This window comes from Panulirus ornatus, chromosome 20, assembly GCF_036320965.1.
Source record: "Panulirus ornatus isolate Po-2019 chromosome 20, ASM3632096v1, whole genome shotgun sequence".
In the NCBI taxonomy this organism is placed as follows: domain Eukaryota; kingdom Metazoa; phylum Arthropoda; class Malacostraca; order Decapoda; family Palinuridae; genus Panulirus; species Panulirus ornatus.
In genome coordinates this window covers 41,413,032-41,433,888 of record NC_092243.1, presented here as the reverse complement: position 1 = coordinate 41,433,888, position 20,857 = coordinate 41,413,032, and the positions used below count along the sequence as shown (strand labels likewise).

The window sequence follows — 20,857 nt, the reverse complement described above, 5'->3', positions numbered from 1 at the left end:
GATATATGGGAACACAGTGTACCTTACAAAACAAGAGTGATATATGGGAACAGAGTGTACTTTACAAAACAATAGTGATATATGGGAACACAGTCTACCTTACAAAACAATAGATATATGGGAACACAGTGTACCTTACAAAACGCTTTTTTTTTTTTTTTTTGTTATTTGGACGATGAATCAAATCATTACTATATGTCAAATTCACAGAAATTCAAGATACTGCACGAGACCAAAGACACTTTGATGTCTGATAACACAACTGACTCATAATCAAAGAAGTACTGTTTCTTGAAACAAATTGATACGCTTTTTCGGATAGGGAAAATTCTATTGTACCATAAATAGTGATTTATGAAGATAAAGAAACGGACAAGGTGGTTTCCTTTGTCAAAAGTGTAAATCAGGTAACTATAACACACATACATACACGTCTATTTTCCATTTGAGGGACCAGAAGGGTTACAATAATTGTAAGAATATGTAAATCATCATTACTATACGTATCTTTACCGGAGACTGAACAGTTCAAAGGCGGCAATCGCTCGAGTTCCCCCCCCCACTTCATCATAAGTCCCTGGCCTGATCCTTCCTCAGTCAAAACCTAATCTTAGGTACTCGCAGGTAGATAGCTCCCCCCCATGTCCAAAGACAATGGAACCTCCGAGTCTTCTGTTGAGCTTATGCTTGAAACCTTCCAATTCAGTAGACTGCACGTCCTCGTGTGTCACTAAACTCACGAGTTAAATTCTGTACAACTCTATTTCCTTGTCTGTTGTTTTATATGTTCATTTAGTTATATACCTAAAATGTGACCCATTTGAATACATGAAACAGCTTTGACCTTCTGTTTGTGTTGCTCCACAACAGTAGGGCCCAGGGCCCTTCTTGATGACTTTCCCAGACTAGAACCGCCACAATCTACTCCCACCCACACACGTATAATGGGTAATGCCACAGTGCCACATAACACAATAACCGGAGCTATTTTATGATATCCTTCCCCTTAACTGAAAATAAAATAGGTAGTAAGTGGAACGATTCCCATAAAGCAAGTGGACGGATGTCTGAATGGCCTAGTCTGAAGGAGATAAAGTCATGCGAAGCGCAACACAATGTACATGTGCGAGCGGCAGGTTACACACCCTACCATCCCAGGGGCACGGCCAGTCTCCCTCCACACTCCGACACACGCCCAACATACTCAAGACACCACCATCTAACTCATCGACTGCACTCAAATACAGGTTTTTATTGCATTGTAAAACATATCTATGCTCCAATCACCTATCAAAGCTAATGTGTGAAACAGTTAAAAGATTAGTACAAGAATGGTAAAAGGTTAGTGCTCCAATCACCTATCAAAGCTAAAAAGTGTGAAACAGTTAAAAGATTAGTGCTCCAATCACCTTGGTTATCAAAGCTACAGTGTGAAAGTTAAAAGGTTAGTAAAAGAATGTTTTCATGTCTTTATATTGCAAAGGTAATGGTCTCGCAGTTCACTTATAATAATCCTGTCTCAGAAAAATAAAAAAAAACCCAGGCTTGTGTTGAGTATTTCACAAGCAAACGTAAACTTGACAAAAAATTGGTCAGTATTTCACCCATAGGTTTCCATGTGTTTCTTGGCAGCACCAATAAATATGGAGAAATATCAAGGTAATTTGGTGTAGGTGAAGGGCTGTGGTGAACTTTTGATCACTTCCTCCTCTATCTAGACATTAAGTACAGTATTGCTTTAAAGGAAGTCGAGTGAAGGAGAGCGATGCGGGTGTGGGTGGCGGCAGCAGTGTGGGTGGGGATAGTCTTGGTTGCATGGGTGGAAGCCCAAGCCAGAAATCAACGTCCCCTCGCCAGAACCCGCCAGGTAAGCTACAAATTACTTGTATTAATTTCTATTTCATCTTTCCGCCTATCACTATGAATCATGTTTTCACCCTACCAAAACTCAAGATACACAACACACCTTTAAATCAAGGAAGATCGACTACCTAATTCTTTCCAATTGTGCTTATCAAATTACACTCTATGTATGTTTTTTCAACTTACTCAAGAAAATCATCACACAGACATGAAATGTTTAATATACCTCCGTACAATCGCCTGATGCGTTCGCGTCACATGTTCTCGTTATGTTAAACTGTTTAAATATTTTACTGACCGTTTCGTGACCTAATCATAATAAAAAAAAACTTGTTTCATTATAATATCATCAGCTATAATAGGGAGTCTCCGAAACCATGTTCCTTATTTCACAATGCTCTGGATCTGGTGAAGGTGAGCAGAGCCACGCGAGATCTTGCATTCAGGTTAAGGTACTTAAAGGCCTGTCTACACGAGCGGGCCTGATCGGCGGGCTTGCCCGTTAACGGGCATATTTGACGGGCAAACGATCAAATTGCCCGAAAGCCCGCCGAGCGAAATCACTGAGCTGGTGCCCGGTAGCTGGAGTTTCTACTCTGCCAGACGCAAGATAATATCGTGAACCCACAGCGGGCCTTCATCCCACGGCATAGTAGCACAGTGAACATTTAACGATGGCAGCCCAGGATAACTCTAGTGAGCCACCATCAATTTTTTGGTCTAAAGTACTTACTAGTACTGTGATTGACCTTTATCGTAAGAATCCATGTTTATGGAATGTGAAGCTGAAATGCTATAAGAACAGAGACAAACGCATAACAGCAGTGAAGGCTATTGTTGCGGAGATGAGAGAGCATGGTACTTCCGTTACGACGGATGACATAAAAAAGAAAATAGACACGCTGCGTAACCAATTTCGGCGTGAATGCAAGAAAGTAAAGCATTCACAGAAGTCTAGGAGCTGGGAGTGAGGATATCTATGTACCCAGAGTTGCTTCCAGACGAGCTTCTGCTGTAATGCTCAGCGTTTCTCATAACTGTGTCTTTCTTCACTATGTATGGCTCCACCTTTGATAACAAGATGTAAAAAGTGCTTACACTCATCCTCAGGTAATTTCTGAAGTCGTGTTCCTCACTACTTTGTAGTTCATGAAGTATTGTTGTAGTGCTTCCAAACATACTTCTTTTCTTTAACCAATCTTTACACCATATCCTTTTCTTCTTTGCCTTCTTGAGACACAAAGCAATTATTATAGAGCACAAAATCTTTTTCTTGACAATGCTAGGCACCATGGTTCTCGTACCGGACTCCACCCGCTACTGGCAATATCGTCGGGCAGGCCCGGCTGTTCATCACTTCGGTCGTGTGGACAACATTCACGGGCAGGCCCACCAGAATTTGCCCGTTAACGGGCAAACCCGCCGATCAGGCCCGCTCGTGTAGACAGGCCTTAAGTTAGGTCCAACATGGTGTTAGTTCCTATATAAGGTTAGGTCAGGATAGATTCTTAGGACAGAGGGGAAGGAAACAAACGTTCACTGCTTGAGCAATAGAAAAGACAATAGACTTGCACATATTCTAACTTTTTTCATCCTTCGAAAAAATAATAAAAGTATGTTTCAGTGATTTACAGTTTAGTGATTAAAGAAACATTCGTCTGCTTCACTACCTTCCTAACAGATCGACAGAAAATTATAATTTTTTTTTCTTCCTACGAATACATATTGATTTTAATGAACAGAATTACAATGATTATTAGTCAGCTGTTATATGTTATATATTAACATTATTTTCTTACAAAACTAGTCGCGTCTTAAGATAAACTTACTTAGGACAACACCAATATTTAACTTCATGAAAAGTAAAATAATATTAAATACTGAAATTACCATTAAAATAACTCAAAATCCAGAAAGTTTTCCAAGATATTACCTTCTTACACACCGAACTTGTTTGAATTGTCATCACTGTCTTAGCATGTCCCATTTTTCGCCCCGACCCTTGACAGTTATACACTCCCTTCCTCAACAGCTAAATCCAAGGTACGCGCCGGTTTTGTGCAAGTTATGTCCAACGTCAGATCCTTAGGTTACGTACTTGGCTATGTCTGATTAATTCCTTTGGTCAAGGTTTAGTCATGTTCTGGATTAAGTTAGGTCTTTAAGTTTAGAACTAGATTACATCCTGAATTAGATTACTATGTATGGTTCTTCATTTCTAACATAGGTTTAGACCTTATGTTAGAACTTCCGTTTCTATGTGTGCTCCTTCAGTAATGGGTTAGGTACCAATGTTTGGTCCTTCCATTATATCCAAGGGTACGTCCTGGGTTTGGTTCCCAAGTTCGGTCCTTAAATTATATCTTTGGCAAGGACCTGAGTTAAGTTCCAGTATATATAGTCCTTCAGTTACAAACTAATTACGACCTTTGGTTGAAACCCATGTTAGGTTCCAATGAATAGTCCTTCAGTTATATCCTAGGTCTGCCCTAGGCTACGAAAGTATAGTCCTTCCTTCATTTATCGGCTAGGTAGGACTTATGTTAAACCCTAGTTTACGTCGTGGGTTTAGGTTGTTATATGATTTTTCATCCATATCCTAGGTCAGGACATATGTTAAATCCTAGTTAAGAAGCCTTGGTTAGGTTTCTATTTAAGGTCCTTCGTTCATATCCCTGGCCAGGTTGTGTATTGAACCCTAAAGTACGCCCTGAGTTAGGAATATAAATCATCGAAAAGTGTGTTGGCGGGGTGGAGGGGGTGAGGTTTAGATATCAAATTGTAACAAAATTAAATAATCGCTAAGGATTCATGTGAAATTAATAGTTATAAATCATAACAGAAAAAGTTCCTTGTTTTAGATGAAACAATCTTATTTTTTTTTTCTTTTCTGTTTATGCCATCTTGAAAGTGGAGGGTACAACTGCCACCTTGTCCTTGGCCTTCAAAAAGTGGGTACCTTGCCTTGGCCTTCAAAAAGTGGGAAGTACATGTATTTACCAATCTACAGGGACATAAATGAAGAGCAGATCTTACGTTTAGTTGATTCCAAGGTTAGACCTAGATGTCAAGTTCCTTGTTTAGGTTTAGATTCTTGGCTTGGGCCTAAGGTAATACCCTAGATTAGGTCCTTGGCCCCTTGGGTACAGAAATTAAGAAGCCCTTACTTAATCTGGCAAGTTAACTTTCTAGCTTAAACCCTTAATGTGTACACTAGGTTAAGTAGCCTTAATTGTAATATTATATAGAAATTCGTCATTAAAACTAAGATCTTGGGTTAGGCGTGGACAGGCCCTTCGATAACGTTCTAAGCTTTACCCCTTGATAGAAAGTAGGTCTTAAACTAAAGGCCTCTGGCAAAGTAACAACCCAGACAAAAATATGCAAGCCACAAAATCTTTGTGAATTCGGCTCTCTACAAATTCCACAACTCTAAGAAAAATCGAGAACTATATAGTACCATCATGTACATCAATATCGTTACGCGTTATACAAATGAGGTGTTAAAAATACATACAACATACGTCTGTAATTATTCAATTTATAAATCAATATACATAAATAGTATTTCTATATGCATGACGAATGCACTAGGTAGAATTTGGAAAGAAGTCTGTAACAATTTTGTAACAAGTATAGATCGTTTTGACCCTTAATCCACCAGGGATGCTTTTCACGAGAATTACCAATGTTTTGTTTCCATGAGCCACATGTATAAGCGTATGTGGTCTTACAATTATCTTTAACACTTGAAGAAGGTGTTCAAGATTTTTCGGTTGTTGGATGTAGCTTACGATGACGGCCTTCATGACCTTGGCATTTAATAGGCCTAAAGCCTAAACAACCAACTAACCAACCTTGTTTCTTGAATAAAATTACGCAATAAATCTTCTGTCTTAAGAAAGGCTCAAAAGAAATATAGACCTCTAATGAAATGAATTACCAACGCAGTATTACGGGGTCAAAACAGGGGCAGAATATACAGCCGGTTTGCTGCTTACCACTTCATCTTGATTTTATAATAAAAGAACTGCAATAACTAAAGACATTATCAAAGGGTATGATTAAACAAATCAAACATTGCAAGAGGGATGAAAGTACACTCAGAAATGGAAAACCTGGCTTGGTATTCGTGACAGATTAAACAACGTTGAATAATCTACGTTAATAATAAAAAAAAATGCCCTGAAAAATCATGTCACTACTGTTCAATTTGTTTGTGCGAAAAGTCAGCTAATATAAACGTCTGAAGCTGTCAACAATTTGACACCCAGACGACTTGCTTCAACCATGAAGCTAACGGCAATTGAGGTGCTGCTTGAATGTGATTATGTGAATCTGTAAGAGAAGGAAATGAGAGTGGGCCGTGGCAATATATATATATATATATATATATATATATATATATATATATATATATATATATAATTTTTTTTTTTTTTTTCTTTCCGAGAAAGCAAAAATGGGTATGTTTGAAGGAATAGTGGTTCCAACAATGTTGTATGGTTGCGAGGCGTGGGCTATGGATAGAGTTGTGCGCAGGAGGGTGGATGTGCTGGAAATGAGATGTTTGAAGACAATGTGTGGTGTGAGGTGGTTTGATCGAGTAAGTAATGTAAGGGTAAGAGAGATGTGTGTCAATAAAAAGAGCGTGGTTGAGAGAGCAGAAGAGGGTGTTTTGAAATGGTTTGGGCACATGGAGAGAATGAGTGAGGAAAGATTGACCAAGAAGATATATGTGTCGGAGGTGGAGGGAACGAGGAGAAGTGGGAGACCAAATTGGAGGTGGAAAGATGGAGTGAAAAAGATTTTGAGTGATCGGGGCCTGAACATGCAGGAGGGTGAAAGGCGGGTAAGGAATAGAGTGAATTGGATCGATGTGGTATACCGGGGTTGACGTGCTGTCAGTGGATTGAATCAGGGCATGTGAAGCGTCTGGGGTAAACCATGGAAAGTTCTGTGGGGCCTGGATGTGGAAAGGGAGCTGTGGTTTCGGTCATTATTGCATGACAGCTAGAGACTGAGTGTGAACGAATGGGGCCTTTGTTGTCTTTTCCTAGCGCTACCTCGCACACATGAGGGGGGAGGGGATGGTATTCCATGTGTGGCGAGGTAGCGATGGGAATAAATAAAGGCAGACAGTGTGAATTGTGTGCATGGGTATATATGTATGTGTCTGTGTGTGTATACATATGTGTACATTGAGATGTATAGGTATGTATATTTACGTGTGTGGACGTGTATGTATATACATGTGTATGTGGGTGGGTTGGGCCATGTCTTTCGTCTGTTTTCTTGCGCTACCTCGCTAACGCGGGAGACAGTGACAAAGCAAAATAAATAAATAAATAAATAAATATATATATATATATATATATATATATATATATATATATATATATATATATATATATATATATATATAATATATATGCATTCAAATCACCCATCACTAATGTGGCAGTTGAGGGAATAATTGGTATACATGGGGTGTTCAGTGTTGTAAATGGAAATGGTGAAGAGCTTGTAGATTTATGTGCTGAAAAAGGACTGATGATTGGGAATACCTGGTTTAAAAAGCGAGATATACATAAGCATACTTATGTAAGTAGGAGAGATGGCCAGAGAGCGTTGTTGGATTACGTGTTAATTGACAGGCGTGCGAAAGAGAGAGTTTTGGATGTTAATGTGCTGAGAGGTGCAACCGGAGGGATGTCTGATCATTATCTTGTGGAGGCTAAGGTGAAGATTTGTATGGGTTTTCAGAAAAGAAGAGTGAATGTTTGGGTGAAGAGGGTGGTGAGAGTAAGTGAGCTTGAGAAGGAGACCTGTGTGAGGAAGTACCAGGAGAGACTGAGTACAGAATGGAAAAAGGTGAGAACAATGGAAGTAAGGGGAGTGGGGGAGGAATGGGATGTATTTAGGGAATCAGTGATGGATTGCGCAAAAGATGCTTGTGGCATGAGAAGAGTGGGAGGTGGGTTGTTTAGAAAGGGTAGTGAGTGGTGGGATGAAGAAGTAAGAGTATTAGTGAAAGAGAAGAGAGAGGCATTTGGACGATTTTTGCAGGGAAAAAATGCAATTGAGTGGGAGATGTATAAAAGAAAGAGACAGGAGGTCAAGAGAAAGGTGCAAGAGGTGAAAAAAAGGGCAAATGAGAGTTGGGGTGAGAGAGTATCATTAAATTTTAGGGAGAATAAAAAGATGTTCTGGAAGGAGGTAAATAAAGTGCGTAAGACAAGGGAGCAAATGGGAACTTCAGTGAAGGGCGCAAATGGGGAGGTGATAACAAGTAGTGGTGATGTGAGAAGGAGATGGAGTGAGTATTTTGAAGGTTTGTTGAATGTGTTTGATGATAGAGTGGCAGATATAGGGTGTTTTGGTCGAGGTGGTGTGCAAAGTGAGAGGGTTAGGGAAAATGATTTGGTAATCAGAGAAGAGGTAGTGAAAGCTTTGCGGAAGATGAAAGTCGGCAAGGCAGCAGGTTTGGATGGTATTGCAGTGGAATTTATTAAAAAAGGGGGTGACTGTATTGTTGACTGGTTGGTAAGGTTATTTAATGTATGTATGACTCATGGCGAGGTGCCTGAGGATTGGCGGAATGCGTGCATAGTGCCATTGTACAAAGGCAAAGGGGATAAGAGTGAGTGCTCAAATTACAGAGGTATAAGTTTGTTGAGTATTCCTGGTAAATTATATGGGAGGGTATTGATTGAGAGGGTGAAGGCATGTACAGAGCATCAGATTGGGGAAGAGCAGTGTGGTTTCAGAAGTGGTAGAGGATGTGTGGATCAGGTGTTTGCTTTGAAGAATGTATGTGAGAAATACTTAGAAAAGCAAATGGATTTCTATGTAGCATTTATGGATCTGGAGAAGGCATATGATAGAGTTGATAGAGATGCTCTGTGGAAGGTATTAAGAATATATGGTGTGGGAGGAAAGTTGTTAGAAGCAGTGAAAAGTTTTTATCGAGGATGTAAGGCATGTGTACGTGTAGGAAGAGAGGAAAGTGATTGGTTCTCAGTGAATGTAGGTTTGCGGCAGGGGTGTGTGATGTCTCCATGGTTGTTTAATTTGTTTATGGATGGGGTTGTTAGGGAGGTAAATGCAAGAGTTTTGGAAAGAGGGGCAAGTATGAAGTCTGTTGGGGATGAGAGAGCTTGGGAAGTGAGTCAGTTGTTGTTCGCTGATGATACAGCGCTGGTGGCTGATTCATGTGAGAAACTGCAGAAGCTGGTGACTGAGTTTGGTAAAGTGTGTGAAAGAAGAAAGTTAAGAGTAAATGTGAATAAGAGCAAGGTTATTAGGTACAGTAGGGTTGAGGGTCAAGTCAATTGGGAGGTGAGTTTGAATGGAGAAAAACTGGAGGAAGTGAAGTGTTTTAGATATCTGGGAGTGGATCTGGCAGCGGATGGAACCATGGAAGCGGAAGTGGATCATAGGGTGGGGGAGGGGGCGAAAATTCTGGGGGCCTTGAAGAATGTGTGGAAGTCGAGAACATTATCTCGGAAAGCAAAAATGGGTATGTTTGAAGGAATAGTGGTTCCAACAATGTTGTATGGTTGCGAGGCGTGGGCTATGGATAGAGTTGTGCGCAGGAGGATTTATGTGCTGGAAATGAGATGTTTGAGGACAATGTGTGGTGTGAGGTGGTTTGATCGAGTGAGTAACGTAAGGGTAAGAGAGATGTGTGGAAATAAAAAGAGCGTGGTTGAGAGAGCAGAAGAGGGTGTTTTGAAGTGGTTTGGGCACATGGAGAGGATGAGTGAGGAAAGATTGACCAAGAGGATATATGTGTCGGAGGTGGAGGGAACAAGGAGAAGAGGGAGACCAAATTGGAGGTGGAAAGATGGAGTGAAAAAGATTTTGTGTGATCGGGGCCTGAACATGCAGGAGGGTGAAAGGAGGGCAAGGAATAGAGTGAATTGGAGCGATGTGGTATACCGGGGTTGACGTGCTGTCAGTGGATTGAATCAAGGCATGTGAAGCGTCTGGGGTAAGCTATGGAAAGCTGTGTAGGTATGTATATTTGCGTGTGTGGACGTATGTATATACATGTGTATGGGGGGGTTGGGCCATTTCTTTCGTCTGTTTCCTTGCGCTACCTCGCAAACGCGGGAGACAGCGACAAAGTATAATAAATAAATAAATAATATATATATTGCCATTATCTCGGAAAGCAAAAAATGGGTATGTTTGAAGGAATAGTGGTTCCAACAATGTTATATGGTTGCGAGGCGTGGGCTATGGATAGAGTTGTGCGGGGGAGGGTGGATGTACTGCAAATGAGATGTTTGAGGACAATATGTGGTGTGAGGTGGTTTGATCGAGTGAGTAATAATAGGGTAAGAGAGATGTTTGGTAATAAAAAGAGTGTGGTTGAGAGAGCAGAAGAGGGTGTTTTGAAGTTTGGTCACATGGAGAGAATGAGTGAGGAAAGACTGACCAAGAGGATATATGTGTCAGAGGTGGAGGGAACGAGAAGTGGGAGACCAAATTGGAGGTGGAAAGATGGAGTGAAAAAGATTTTGTGTAATTGGGGCCTGAACATGCAGGAGGGTGAAAGGCGTGCAAGGAATATAGTGAATTGGAACGATGTGGTATTCCGGGGTGGACTGCTGTCAATGGATTGAACCAGGGCATGTGAAGCGTCTGGGGTAAACCATGGAAAGTTGTGTGGGGCCTGGATGTGGAAAGGGAGCTGTGGTTTCGGTGCATTATTACATGACAGCTAGAGACTGAGTGTGAACGTAAGTGGCCTTTGTTGTCTTTTCCTAGCGCTACCTCTCGCACATGAGGGGGTAGGGGGTTGTTATTTCATGTGTGGCGGGGTTGCGATGGGAATGAATAAAGGCAGACAGTATGAATGATGTACATGTGTATATATGTATATGTCTGTGTGTGTATAGATATGTATACGTTGAGATGTATAGGTATGTATATCTGCGTGTGTGGACGTGTATGTATATACATGTGTATGTGGGTGTGCTGGGCCATTCTTTCGTCTGTTTCCTTGCGCTATCTCGCTAACGCGGGAGACAGCGACAAAGCAATATATATATATATATATATATATATATATATATATATATATATATATATATATATATATATATATATATATATATCCCTGGGGATAGGGGATAAAGAGACTAAAGGGGGCAGGGCTGGAACCCCCCCCCCCCCCCCCCTTCTTGTATGTAACTATCTAAAAGGGGAAACAGAACGAGTCATGCGGTGAGTGCTCATCCTCCTCGAAGGCTCAGATGCGGTGTCTAGATATGTGTGGATGTAAACAGGATGAGAAAAAGGGAGAGATAGGTAGAATGTTTGAGGAAAAGAACGTGGACATTTTGGCTCTCAGTGAAAGGAAGCGCAAGAGCAAAGGGGAAGAGTGGTTTGGGAATGTCTTGGGAGTAAAGCCAAGGGTTAGTGAGAGGACAAGAGCAAAGGAAGGAGGAGCACTACTCCTGAAACTGGAGTTCTGGGAGTATGTGATAGAATGTAAGAAAGTAAACTCTAGGTTGATATGGGTAAAACTGAAAGTTGATGGAGAGAGATGGGTGATTGTTGGTGCCTATGCATCTGGTCATGAGAAGAAAGATCATGAGAGGCAAATGTTTTGGGAGCGGCTGAGTGAGTGTGTTACCAGCTTTGATGCACCGGACCGGGTTATAGTGATGGGTAATTTGAATGCAAAGGTGAGTAACGTGGCAGTTCAGGGTATAATTGGTGTACATGGGGTTTTCAGAGTTGTAAAAGGAAATGGTGAAGAGCTTCTAGATTTGTGTGTTGAAAAATGACTGGTGATTGGGAATACCTGGTTTAAAAAGAGAGATATACGTAAGTGTACATATGTGAGTAGGAGAGATGACCAGAGAGCATTATTGGATTACGTGTTAATTGATAGGCATGTAAAAGAGGACTTCTGGATGTCTATGTGCTGATAAGGGCAGCTGGAGGGATGTCTGATTACTATCTTGTGGAGGCGAAGGTAAAGATTTGTAGAGGTTTTCAGAAAGAAGAGAGACTATTGAGAAGAGAGTGGTGAGAGTAAGTGAACTTGGAAAGGAGACTTGTATGAGGAAGTACCAGGAGAAATTGAGTGCAGAATGGCAAAAGGTGAGAGCAAATGACATAAGGGGAATGGGGAAGGAATGGGATGTATTTAGGGAAGCAGTGATGGCTTGCGCAAAAGATGCATGCGTCATGAGAAAGGTGAGAGGTGGGAAGATTAGAAAGGGTAGTGAGTGGTGGGATAAAGAAGTAAGATTGTTAGCGAAAGAGAAGAGAAATGCATTTGGACAATTTTTGCAGGGAAGTAGTGCAAATGACCGGGAGATGTATAAACGAAAGAGGCAGGAGGTCAAGAGAAAGGTGCAAGGGGTGAAAAAGAGGGAATATGAGAGTTGGGGTGTGAGAGTATCAATAAATTTTAGGAAGAATAAAAAGAAGTTTCGGAAGGAGGTAAATAAATTGCGTAAAGAAAGAGAACAAATCGGAACATCGGTGAAGGAGGCAAATGGGGAGGTAATAACAAGAAGTGATGAAGTGAGAAGGATATGGAGTGAGTATTTTGAAGGTTTGTTGAATGTGTTTGATGATAGAGTGGCAGACATAGGATGTTTTGGTCAGGGTGGTGTGCAAAGTGAGGGGGTTAGGGAGAATGGTTTGGTAAAGAGAGAAGAGGTAGTGAAAGCTATGTGGAAGATGAAAGCCAGCAAGGCAGAAGGTTTGGATGGTACTGCAGTGGAATTTATCTAAAAGGGGGTGACTGTGTTGTTGATTGGTTGATAAGGATATTCAGTGTATGTGAAGGAGGCAGCTGGAGAGGTAATAACAAGAAGTGATGAAGTGAGAAGGAGATGGAGTGAGTATTTTGAAGGTTTGTTGAATGTGCTTAATGATAGAGTGGCAGATATAGGATGTTTTGGTCGGGGTGGTGTGCAAAGTGAGAAGGTTAGGGAGAATGGTTTGGTAAACAGGGAAGAGGTAGCGAAAACTTTGTGGAAGATGAAAGCCGGCAAGGTAGCAGGTTTGGATGGTACTGCAGTGGAATTTATTTAAAAGGGGATGACTGTGTTGTTGATTGGTTGTTAAGAATATTCAGTGTATGTATGGTTCATGATGAAGTGCCTGAGGATTGGCGGAATGCATGCATAGTGCCAGTATACAAAGGCAAAGGGGATGAAGGTGAGCGTTCAAATTAGAGAGGTATAAGTTTGTCGAGTACTCCTGGGAAATCATATGGGAGGATATCGATTGAGGGGGTCAAGGCATGCACAAAGCATCAGATTGGGAAGAGCTGTGTGGTTTCAAAAGTGACAGAGGATGTATGGGTCAGGTGTTTGCTTTGAAGAATGTATGTGAAAAATACTTAGAAATACTTTGTATGTAGCATTTATGGATCTGGAGAAGGCATATGATATGGTCGATAGAGATGCTTACTGGAAGGTTTTAAGAGTATATGGTGAGGAAGGAAAGTTACGAGAACCAGTGAAAAGTTTTTACCAAGGATGTAATGCATATGTACGAGTATGAAGAGAGAAAAGTGATTGGTTCCCAGTGAATGTCGGTTTGCGGCAGGGGTGCGTGATGTCTCCATGGTTGTTAAATTTGTTTATGGATGGGGTTGTTAGGGAGGTGAATGCTAAATAAGCATGTAGTCTGTTGTGGATGAGAGGTCTTGGGAAGTGAGTCAGTTATTGTTTGCTGATGATACAGCGCTGGTGGCTGATTCGGGTGGGAAACTGCAGAAGCTGGTGACTGAGTTTGGTAAAGTGTGTGAAAGAAGAAAGTTGAGAATAAATGCGAACAAGAGCAAGGTTATTTGGTTCAGCAGGGTTGAGGGACAAGTTAATTGGGAGGTAAGGTTGAATGGAGAAAAAGTGGAAGAAGTGAAATCATTTTGATATCTTGGAGTAGACTTAGCAGTGGATAGAACTGTGGAAGCGTGAGTGAGTCACAGGGTGGGGGAAGGGGGAAGGGTCTGGGAGCATTGAAGAATGTGTGAAAGGCGAGGACATTATCTCAGAGAGAAAAAATGGGAATGTTTGAAATAATATTGGTACCAACAATGTTATATGGTTGCGAGGCATGGGATATAGATAGGGTTGTACGGCGGGTGGATGTGTTGGAAACGAAATGTGTGAGGACGATATGTGGTGTGATGTGGTTTGATTAAATAATGAAAGGGTAAGAGAGATATGTGGTAATAAAAAGAGTGAGGTTGAAAGAGCAGAAGAGGGTGTGTTAAAATGGTTTAGACACATGGAAAGAATGAGTGAGGAAAGATTGACAAGAAGGATGTATGTGTCAGAGGTGGAGAAAAGAAGGAGAAGCAGGAGACTAAATTGTAGGTGGAAGGATACAGTGAAAAAGAGCTTGAAGGATCGGAGCCTGAACGTATATACAGGAGGGTGAAATGCATGCAAGGAAAAGAGTGAATTGGAACGATGTGGTATACCGGGGTCGACATGCTGTCAATGGATTGAACCAGGTCATGTGAAGCGTCGGGGTAAACCATGGAAAGGTCTGTGGGGCCTGGGTGTGGAAAGGGAATTGTGGTTTCGGTGCATTGCACATGACAGATAAAGACTGAGTTTGAACAAATGTGGCCTTTGTCTTTTCCTGGTGCTACCTCGCTGGACCCGGCTGTGTGTGTGTGTGTGTGTGTGTGTGTGTGTGTGTGTGTGTGTTTGGTTTGCTATGTCGTGTGTGGCAGGGTGGCGATGGGAATACATGAAAGCAAGTATGAATATGTACTTGTGTATATAGGTATGTCTGTGTATGTATATGCATGTATACGTTGAAATATATATGCATGTATATGTGTGGGTATGGGTGTATATGTACATAAATATGCATGTGGGTGGGTTGGGTCATGCCTCGTCTGTTTCCTTGCGCTTCCTTCCTGATGCGGAAGATGATGATTAAGTATAATAAATAAGTATATATATATATATATATATATATATATATATATATATATATATATATTTTTTTTTTTTTTTTTTTTCTTCTTTTTTTTTGTCGCTGTCTCCCGTCTTTGCGAGGTAGCGCAAGGAAACAGACGAAAGAAATGGCCCAACCCACCCCCATACACATGTACATACATACGTCCACACACGCAAATATACATACCTACACAGCTTTCCATGGTTTACCCCAGACGCTTCACATGCCCTGATTCAATCCACTGACAGCACGTCAACCCCGGTATACCACATCGCTCCAATTCACTCTATTCCTTGCCCTCCTTTCACCCTCCTGCATGTTCAGGCCCCGATTACACAAAATCTTTTTCACTCCATCTTTCCACCTCCAATTTGGTCTCCCTCTTCTCCTCGTTCCCTCCACCTCCGACACATATATCCTCTTAGTCAATCTTTCCTCACTCATTCTCTCCATGTGACCAAACCATTTCAAAACACCCTCTTCTGCTCTCTCAACCACGCTCTTTTTATTTCCACACATCTCTCTTACCCTTACATTACTTACTCGATCAAACCACCTCACACCACACATTGTCCTCAAACATCTCATTTCCAGCACATCCATCCTCCTGCGCACAACTCTATCCATAGTCCACGCCTCGCAACCATACAACATTGTTGGAACCACTATTCCTTCAAACATACCCATTTTTGCTTTCCGAGATAATGTTCTCGACTTCCACACATTCTTCAAGGCTCCCAGAATTTTCGCCCCCTCCCCCACCCTATGATCCACTTCCGCTTCCATGTTTCCATCCGCTGCCAGATCCACTCCCAGATATCTAAAACACTTCACTTCCTCCAGTTTTTCTCCATTCAAACTCACCTCCCAATTGACTTGACCCTCAACCCTACTGTACCTAATAACCTTGCTCTTATTCACATTTACTCTTAACTTTCTTCTTTCACACACTTTACCAAACTCAGTCACCAGCTTCTGCAGTTTCTCACATGAATCAGCCACCAGCGCTGTATCATCAGCGAACAACAACTGACTCACTTCCCAAGCTCTCTCATCCCCAACAGACTTCATACTTGCCCCTCTTTCCAAAACTCTTGCATTTACCTCCCTAACAACCCCATCCATAAACAAATTAAACAACCATGGAGACATCACACACCCCTGCCGCAAACCTACATTCACTGAGAACCAATCACTTTCCTCTCTTCCTACACGTACACATGCCTTACATCCTCGATAAAAACTTTTACTGCTTCTAACAACTTGCCTCCCACACCATATATTCTTAATACCTTCCACAGAGCATCTCTATCAACTCTATCATATGCCTTCTCCAGATCCATAAATGCTACATACAAATCCATTTGCTTTTCTAAGTATTTCTCACATACATTCTTCAAAGCAAACACCTGATCCACACATCCTCTACCACTTCTGAAACCACACTGCTCTTCCCCAATCTGATGCTCTGTACATGCCTTCACCCTCTCAATCAATATCCTCCCATACAATTTGCCAGGAATACTCAACAAACTTATACCTCTGTAATTTGAGCACTCACTCTTATCCCCTTTGCCTTTGTACAATGGCACTATGCACGCATTCCGCCAATCCTCAGGCACCTCACCATGAGTCATACATACATTAAATAACCTTACCAACCAGTCCACAATACAGTCACCCCCTTTTTTAATAAATTCCACTGCAATACCATCCAAACCTGCTGCCTTGCCGGCTTTCATCTTCCGCAAAGCTTTTACTACCTCTTCTCTGTTTACCAAATCATTTTCCCTAACCCTCGCACTTTGCACACCACCTCGACCAAAACACCCTATATCTGCCACTCTATCATCAAACACATTCAACAAACCTTCAAAATACTCACTCCATCTCCTTCTCACATCACCACTACTTGTTATCACCTCCCCATTTGCGCCCTTCACTGAAGTTCCCATTTGCTCCCTTGTCTTACGCACTTTATTTACCTCCTTCCAGAACATCTTTTTATTCTCCCTAAAATTTAATGATACTCTCTCACCCCAACTCTCATTTGCCCTTTTTTTCACCTCTTGCACCTTTCTCTTGACCTCCTGTCTCTTTCTTTTATACGTCTCCCACTCAATTTCATTTTTTCCCTGCAAAAATCGTCCAAATGCCTCTCTCTTCTCTTTCACTAATACTCTTACTTCTTCATCCCACCACTCACTACCCTTTCTAATCAACCCACCTCCCACTCTTCTCATGCCACAAGCATCTTTTGCGCAATCCATCACTGATTCCCTAAATACATCCCATTCCTCCCCCACTCCCCTTACTTTCATTGTTCTCACGTTTTTCCATTCTGTACTCAGTCTCTCCTGGTACTTCCTCACACAAGTCTCCTTCCCAAGCTCACTTACTCTCACCACCCTCTTCACCCCAACATTCACTCTTCTTTTCTGGAAACCCATACAAATCTTCACCTTAGCCTCCACAAGATAATGATCAGACATCCCTCCAGTTGCACCTCTCAGCACATTAACATCCAAAAGTCTCTCTTTCGCGCGCCTGTCAATTAACACGTAATCCAATAACGCTCTCTGGCCATCTCTCCTACTTACATAAGTATACTTATGTATATCTCGCTTTTTAAACCAGGTATTCCCAATCATCAGTCCTTTTTCCGCACATAAATCTACAAGCTCTTCACCATTTCCATTTACAACACTGAACACCCCATGTATACCAATTATTCCCTCAACTGCCACATTACTCACCTTTGCATTCAAATCACCCAACACTATAACCCGGTCTCGTGCATCAAAACCACTAACACACTCATTCAGCTGCTCCCAAAACACTTGCCTCTCATGATCTTTCTTCTCATGCCCAGGTGCATATGCACCAATAATCACCCATCTCTCTCCATCAACTTTCAGTTTTACCCATATTAATCGAGAATTTACTTTCTTACATTCTATCACATACTTCCACAACTCCTGTTTCAGGAGTACTGCTACTCCTTCCCTTGCTCTTGTCCTCTCACTAACCCCTGACTTTACTCCCAAGACATTCCCAAACCACTCTTCCCCTTTACCCTTGAGCTTCGTTTCACTCAGAGCCAAAACATCCAGGTTCCTTTCCTCAAACATACTACCTATCTCTCAGTCACCATATATATATATATATATATATATATATATATATATATATATATGTATATATGGGAGAAAGAATACTTCCCACGAATTCCCTGCGCGTCGTAGAAGGCGACTAAAGGGGCAGAAACGGGGGGCTAGAAACCCTCCTCTCCTTGTATTACAACTTTCTGAAAGGGGAAACAGAAGCAGTCACGCGGGGAGTGCTCATCCTCCTTGAAGGCTCAGATTGGGGAGTCTAAATGTGTGAGGATGTAACCAAGATGGGAAAAAAGGAGACGTAGGTAGTATGTTTGAGGAAAGGAACCTGGATGTTTTGGCTCTGAGTGAAACGAAGCTCAAGGGTAAAGGGGAAGAGTGGTTTGGGAATGTTTGGGGAGTATAGTCAGGGGTGGGTGAGAGGACAAGAGGAAACCAAGGAGTAACACTACTCCTGAAACAGTTATGGGAGTATGTAAGAAAGTGAACTCTAGATTGATATGGGTAAAACTGAAAGTGGATGGAGAGAGATGGGTGATTATTGGTGCATATGCACCTGGGCATGAGAAGAAAGATCATGAGAGGCAAGTGTTTTGGGTACAGTTGAGTGAGTGTGTTAGTAGTTTTGATGCACGAGACCGGGTTATAGTGATGGGTGATTTGAATGCAAAGGTGAGTAATGTGGCAGTAGAGGGAATACTTGGTGTACATGGGGTGTTCAGTGTTGTAAATGGAAATGGTGAAGAGCTTGTAGATTTGTATGCTGAAAAAGGACTAGTGATTGGGAATACCTGGTTTGAAAAGAGAGATATACATAAGTTATGTAAGTAAGAGAGATGGCCAGAGAGCCTTATTGGATCACGTGTTAATTGATAGGCGCGTGAAAAAGAGACTTTTGGATGTTAATGTGCTGAAAGGTGCAACTGGAGGGATGTCTGATCAATATCTTGTGGAGGCGAAGGTGAAAGTCTGTAGAGGTCTTCAGAAAACAAGAGAGAATGTTGGGGTGAAGAGAGTGGTGAGAGTAAGTGAGCTTGGGAAGGAGACTTGTGTAAGAAAGTACCAGGAGACTGAGTGCGGAATGGAAAAAGCTGAGAGCAAAGGACTTAAGGGGCGTGGGGGAAGAATGGGATGTATTTAGGGAAGCAGTGATGGCTTGCGCAAAAGATGCTTGTGGCATGAGAAGCGTGTGAGGTGGGCAGATTAGAAAGGGTAGTGAGTGGTGGGATGAAGAAGTAAGATTATTAATGAAACAGAAGAAATAGGCATTTGGACGATTTTTGCAGGGAAATAATGCAAATGAGTGGGAGATGTACAAAAGAAAGAGGCAGGAGGTAAAGAGAAAGGAGCAAGAGGTGAAAAAAAGGGAATGTGAGAGTTGGAGTGAGAGAGTACCATTACATGTTTGGGAGAATAAAAAGATGTTTTGGAAGGAGGTAAAGTGCGTAAGACATGAAAACAAATTGGAACATCGGTGAAGGGGGCTAATGGGGAGGTAATATCAAGAAATGGTGATGTGAAGAAGGTGGAGAGAGTATTTTGAAGGTTTGTTGAATATGTTGGATGATAGAGTGGCAGATATAGGGTGTTTTGGTCGAGGTGGTGTGCGAAGTGACAGGGTCAGGGAGAATGATTTGGTAAACAGAGAAGAGGTAGTGAAAACTTTGCGGAAGATGAAAGCCGGCATGGCGGTGGGTTTGGATGGTATTGCAGTGGAAGTTATTAAAAAAAGGGATGTCTGTTGTGTTGACTGGTTGGTGAGGATATCCAATATATGTATGGCTCATGGTGAGGTGCCTGAGGATTGGCGGAATGCATGCATAGAGCCATTGTACAAAGGCAAAGGGGATAAAGGTGAGTGCTCAAATTACGGAGGTATAAGTTTGCTGAGTATTCCTAGGAAAATATATGGGAGGGTATTGACTGAGAGGATGAAGGCATGTACAGAACATCAGATTGGGGAAGAGCAGTGTGGTTTCAGAAGTGTGGATTAAGTGATTCCTTTAAAGAATGTATGTGAGAAATACTTAAAAAAAATGGATTTGTATGTAGCATTTATGGATCTGGAAAAGGCATATGATAGAGATGCTCTGTGGAAGGTATTAAGAGTATGTGGTGTGGGAGGCAAGTTGCTGGAAGCAGTGAAAAGTTTTCATCAAGAATGTAAGGAATGTATACGAATGGGAAGAGAGAAAAGTGATTGGTTCTCAGTGAATGTCGGTTTGAGGCAGGGGTGCGTGATGTCTCCATGGTTGTTTAATTTGTTTATGGATGGGGTTGTTAGGAAGGTGAATGCAAGAGTTTTGGAGAGAGGGGCAAGTATGTAGTCTGTTGTGGATGAGGGGGTTTGGGAAGTCAGTCAGTTGCTGTTCGCTGATGATATAGCGCTGGTGGTTGGTTCGGGTGAGAAACAACGGAAGCTGGTGACTGAGTTTGGTAAAGTGCGTGATAGAAGAAAGCTGAGAGTGAATGTGAATAAGAGCAAGGTTATTAGGCACAGTAGGGTTGAGGGACAAGTCAATTGGGAGGTAAGTTTGAATGGAGAAAAACTGGAGGAATTGAAGTGTTTTGGATATATGGGAGTGGATTTGGCAGCGTACGGAACCATGGAAGCGGCAGTAAGTCACAGGGTGGGGGAGGGGGCGAAGGTTCTGGTTGCGTTGAAAAATGTGTGGAAGGTGAAAACATTATCTCGGAGAGCAAAGATGGGTATGTTTGAAGGAATAGTGGTTCCAACAATGTTATATGGTTGCGAGGCGTGGGCGGATGGATGGATGTGTTGGAAATAAGATGTTTGAGGACAATGTGTGGTGTGAAGTGGTTTGATCGAGCAAGTCACAAAGGGTAAGAGAGATATGCGGTAATAAAGAGTGTGGTTGAGAAAGCAGAAGAGGGTTTAGTAATGGTTTGGTCACATGGAG

The 20,857-nt window shown here is 41.8% G+C and overlaps 1 protein-coding gene across 2 annotated transcripts in view; it reads left to right on the top strand.

The window, feature by feature from the left end:
- Positions 1 to 1,145: 1,145 nt before the first annotated feature.
- Positions 1,146 to 20,857, top strand: part of LOC139755962 (uncharacterized) — a 223,175-nt gene continuing 203,463 nt past the window's right edge. Inside the window, exons 1-2 of one of the 2 annotated variants that reach the window (XM_071674798.1) lie at positions 1,146 to 1,247; positions 1,745 to 1,867. In XM_071674798.1, coding sequence (XP_071530899.1) covers positions 1,766 to 1,867 — 102 coding nt within the window. In that variant the 5' untranslated portion in view covers positions 1,146 to 1,247; positions 1,745 to 1,765. Of the gene's footprint in view, positions 1,248 to 1,296; positions 1,445 to 1,744; positions 1,868 to 20,857 lie in introns of those variants that run through there. The other variant, XM_071674799.1, reaches the window with a different exon arrangement.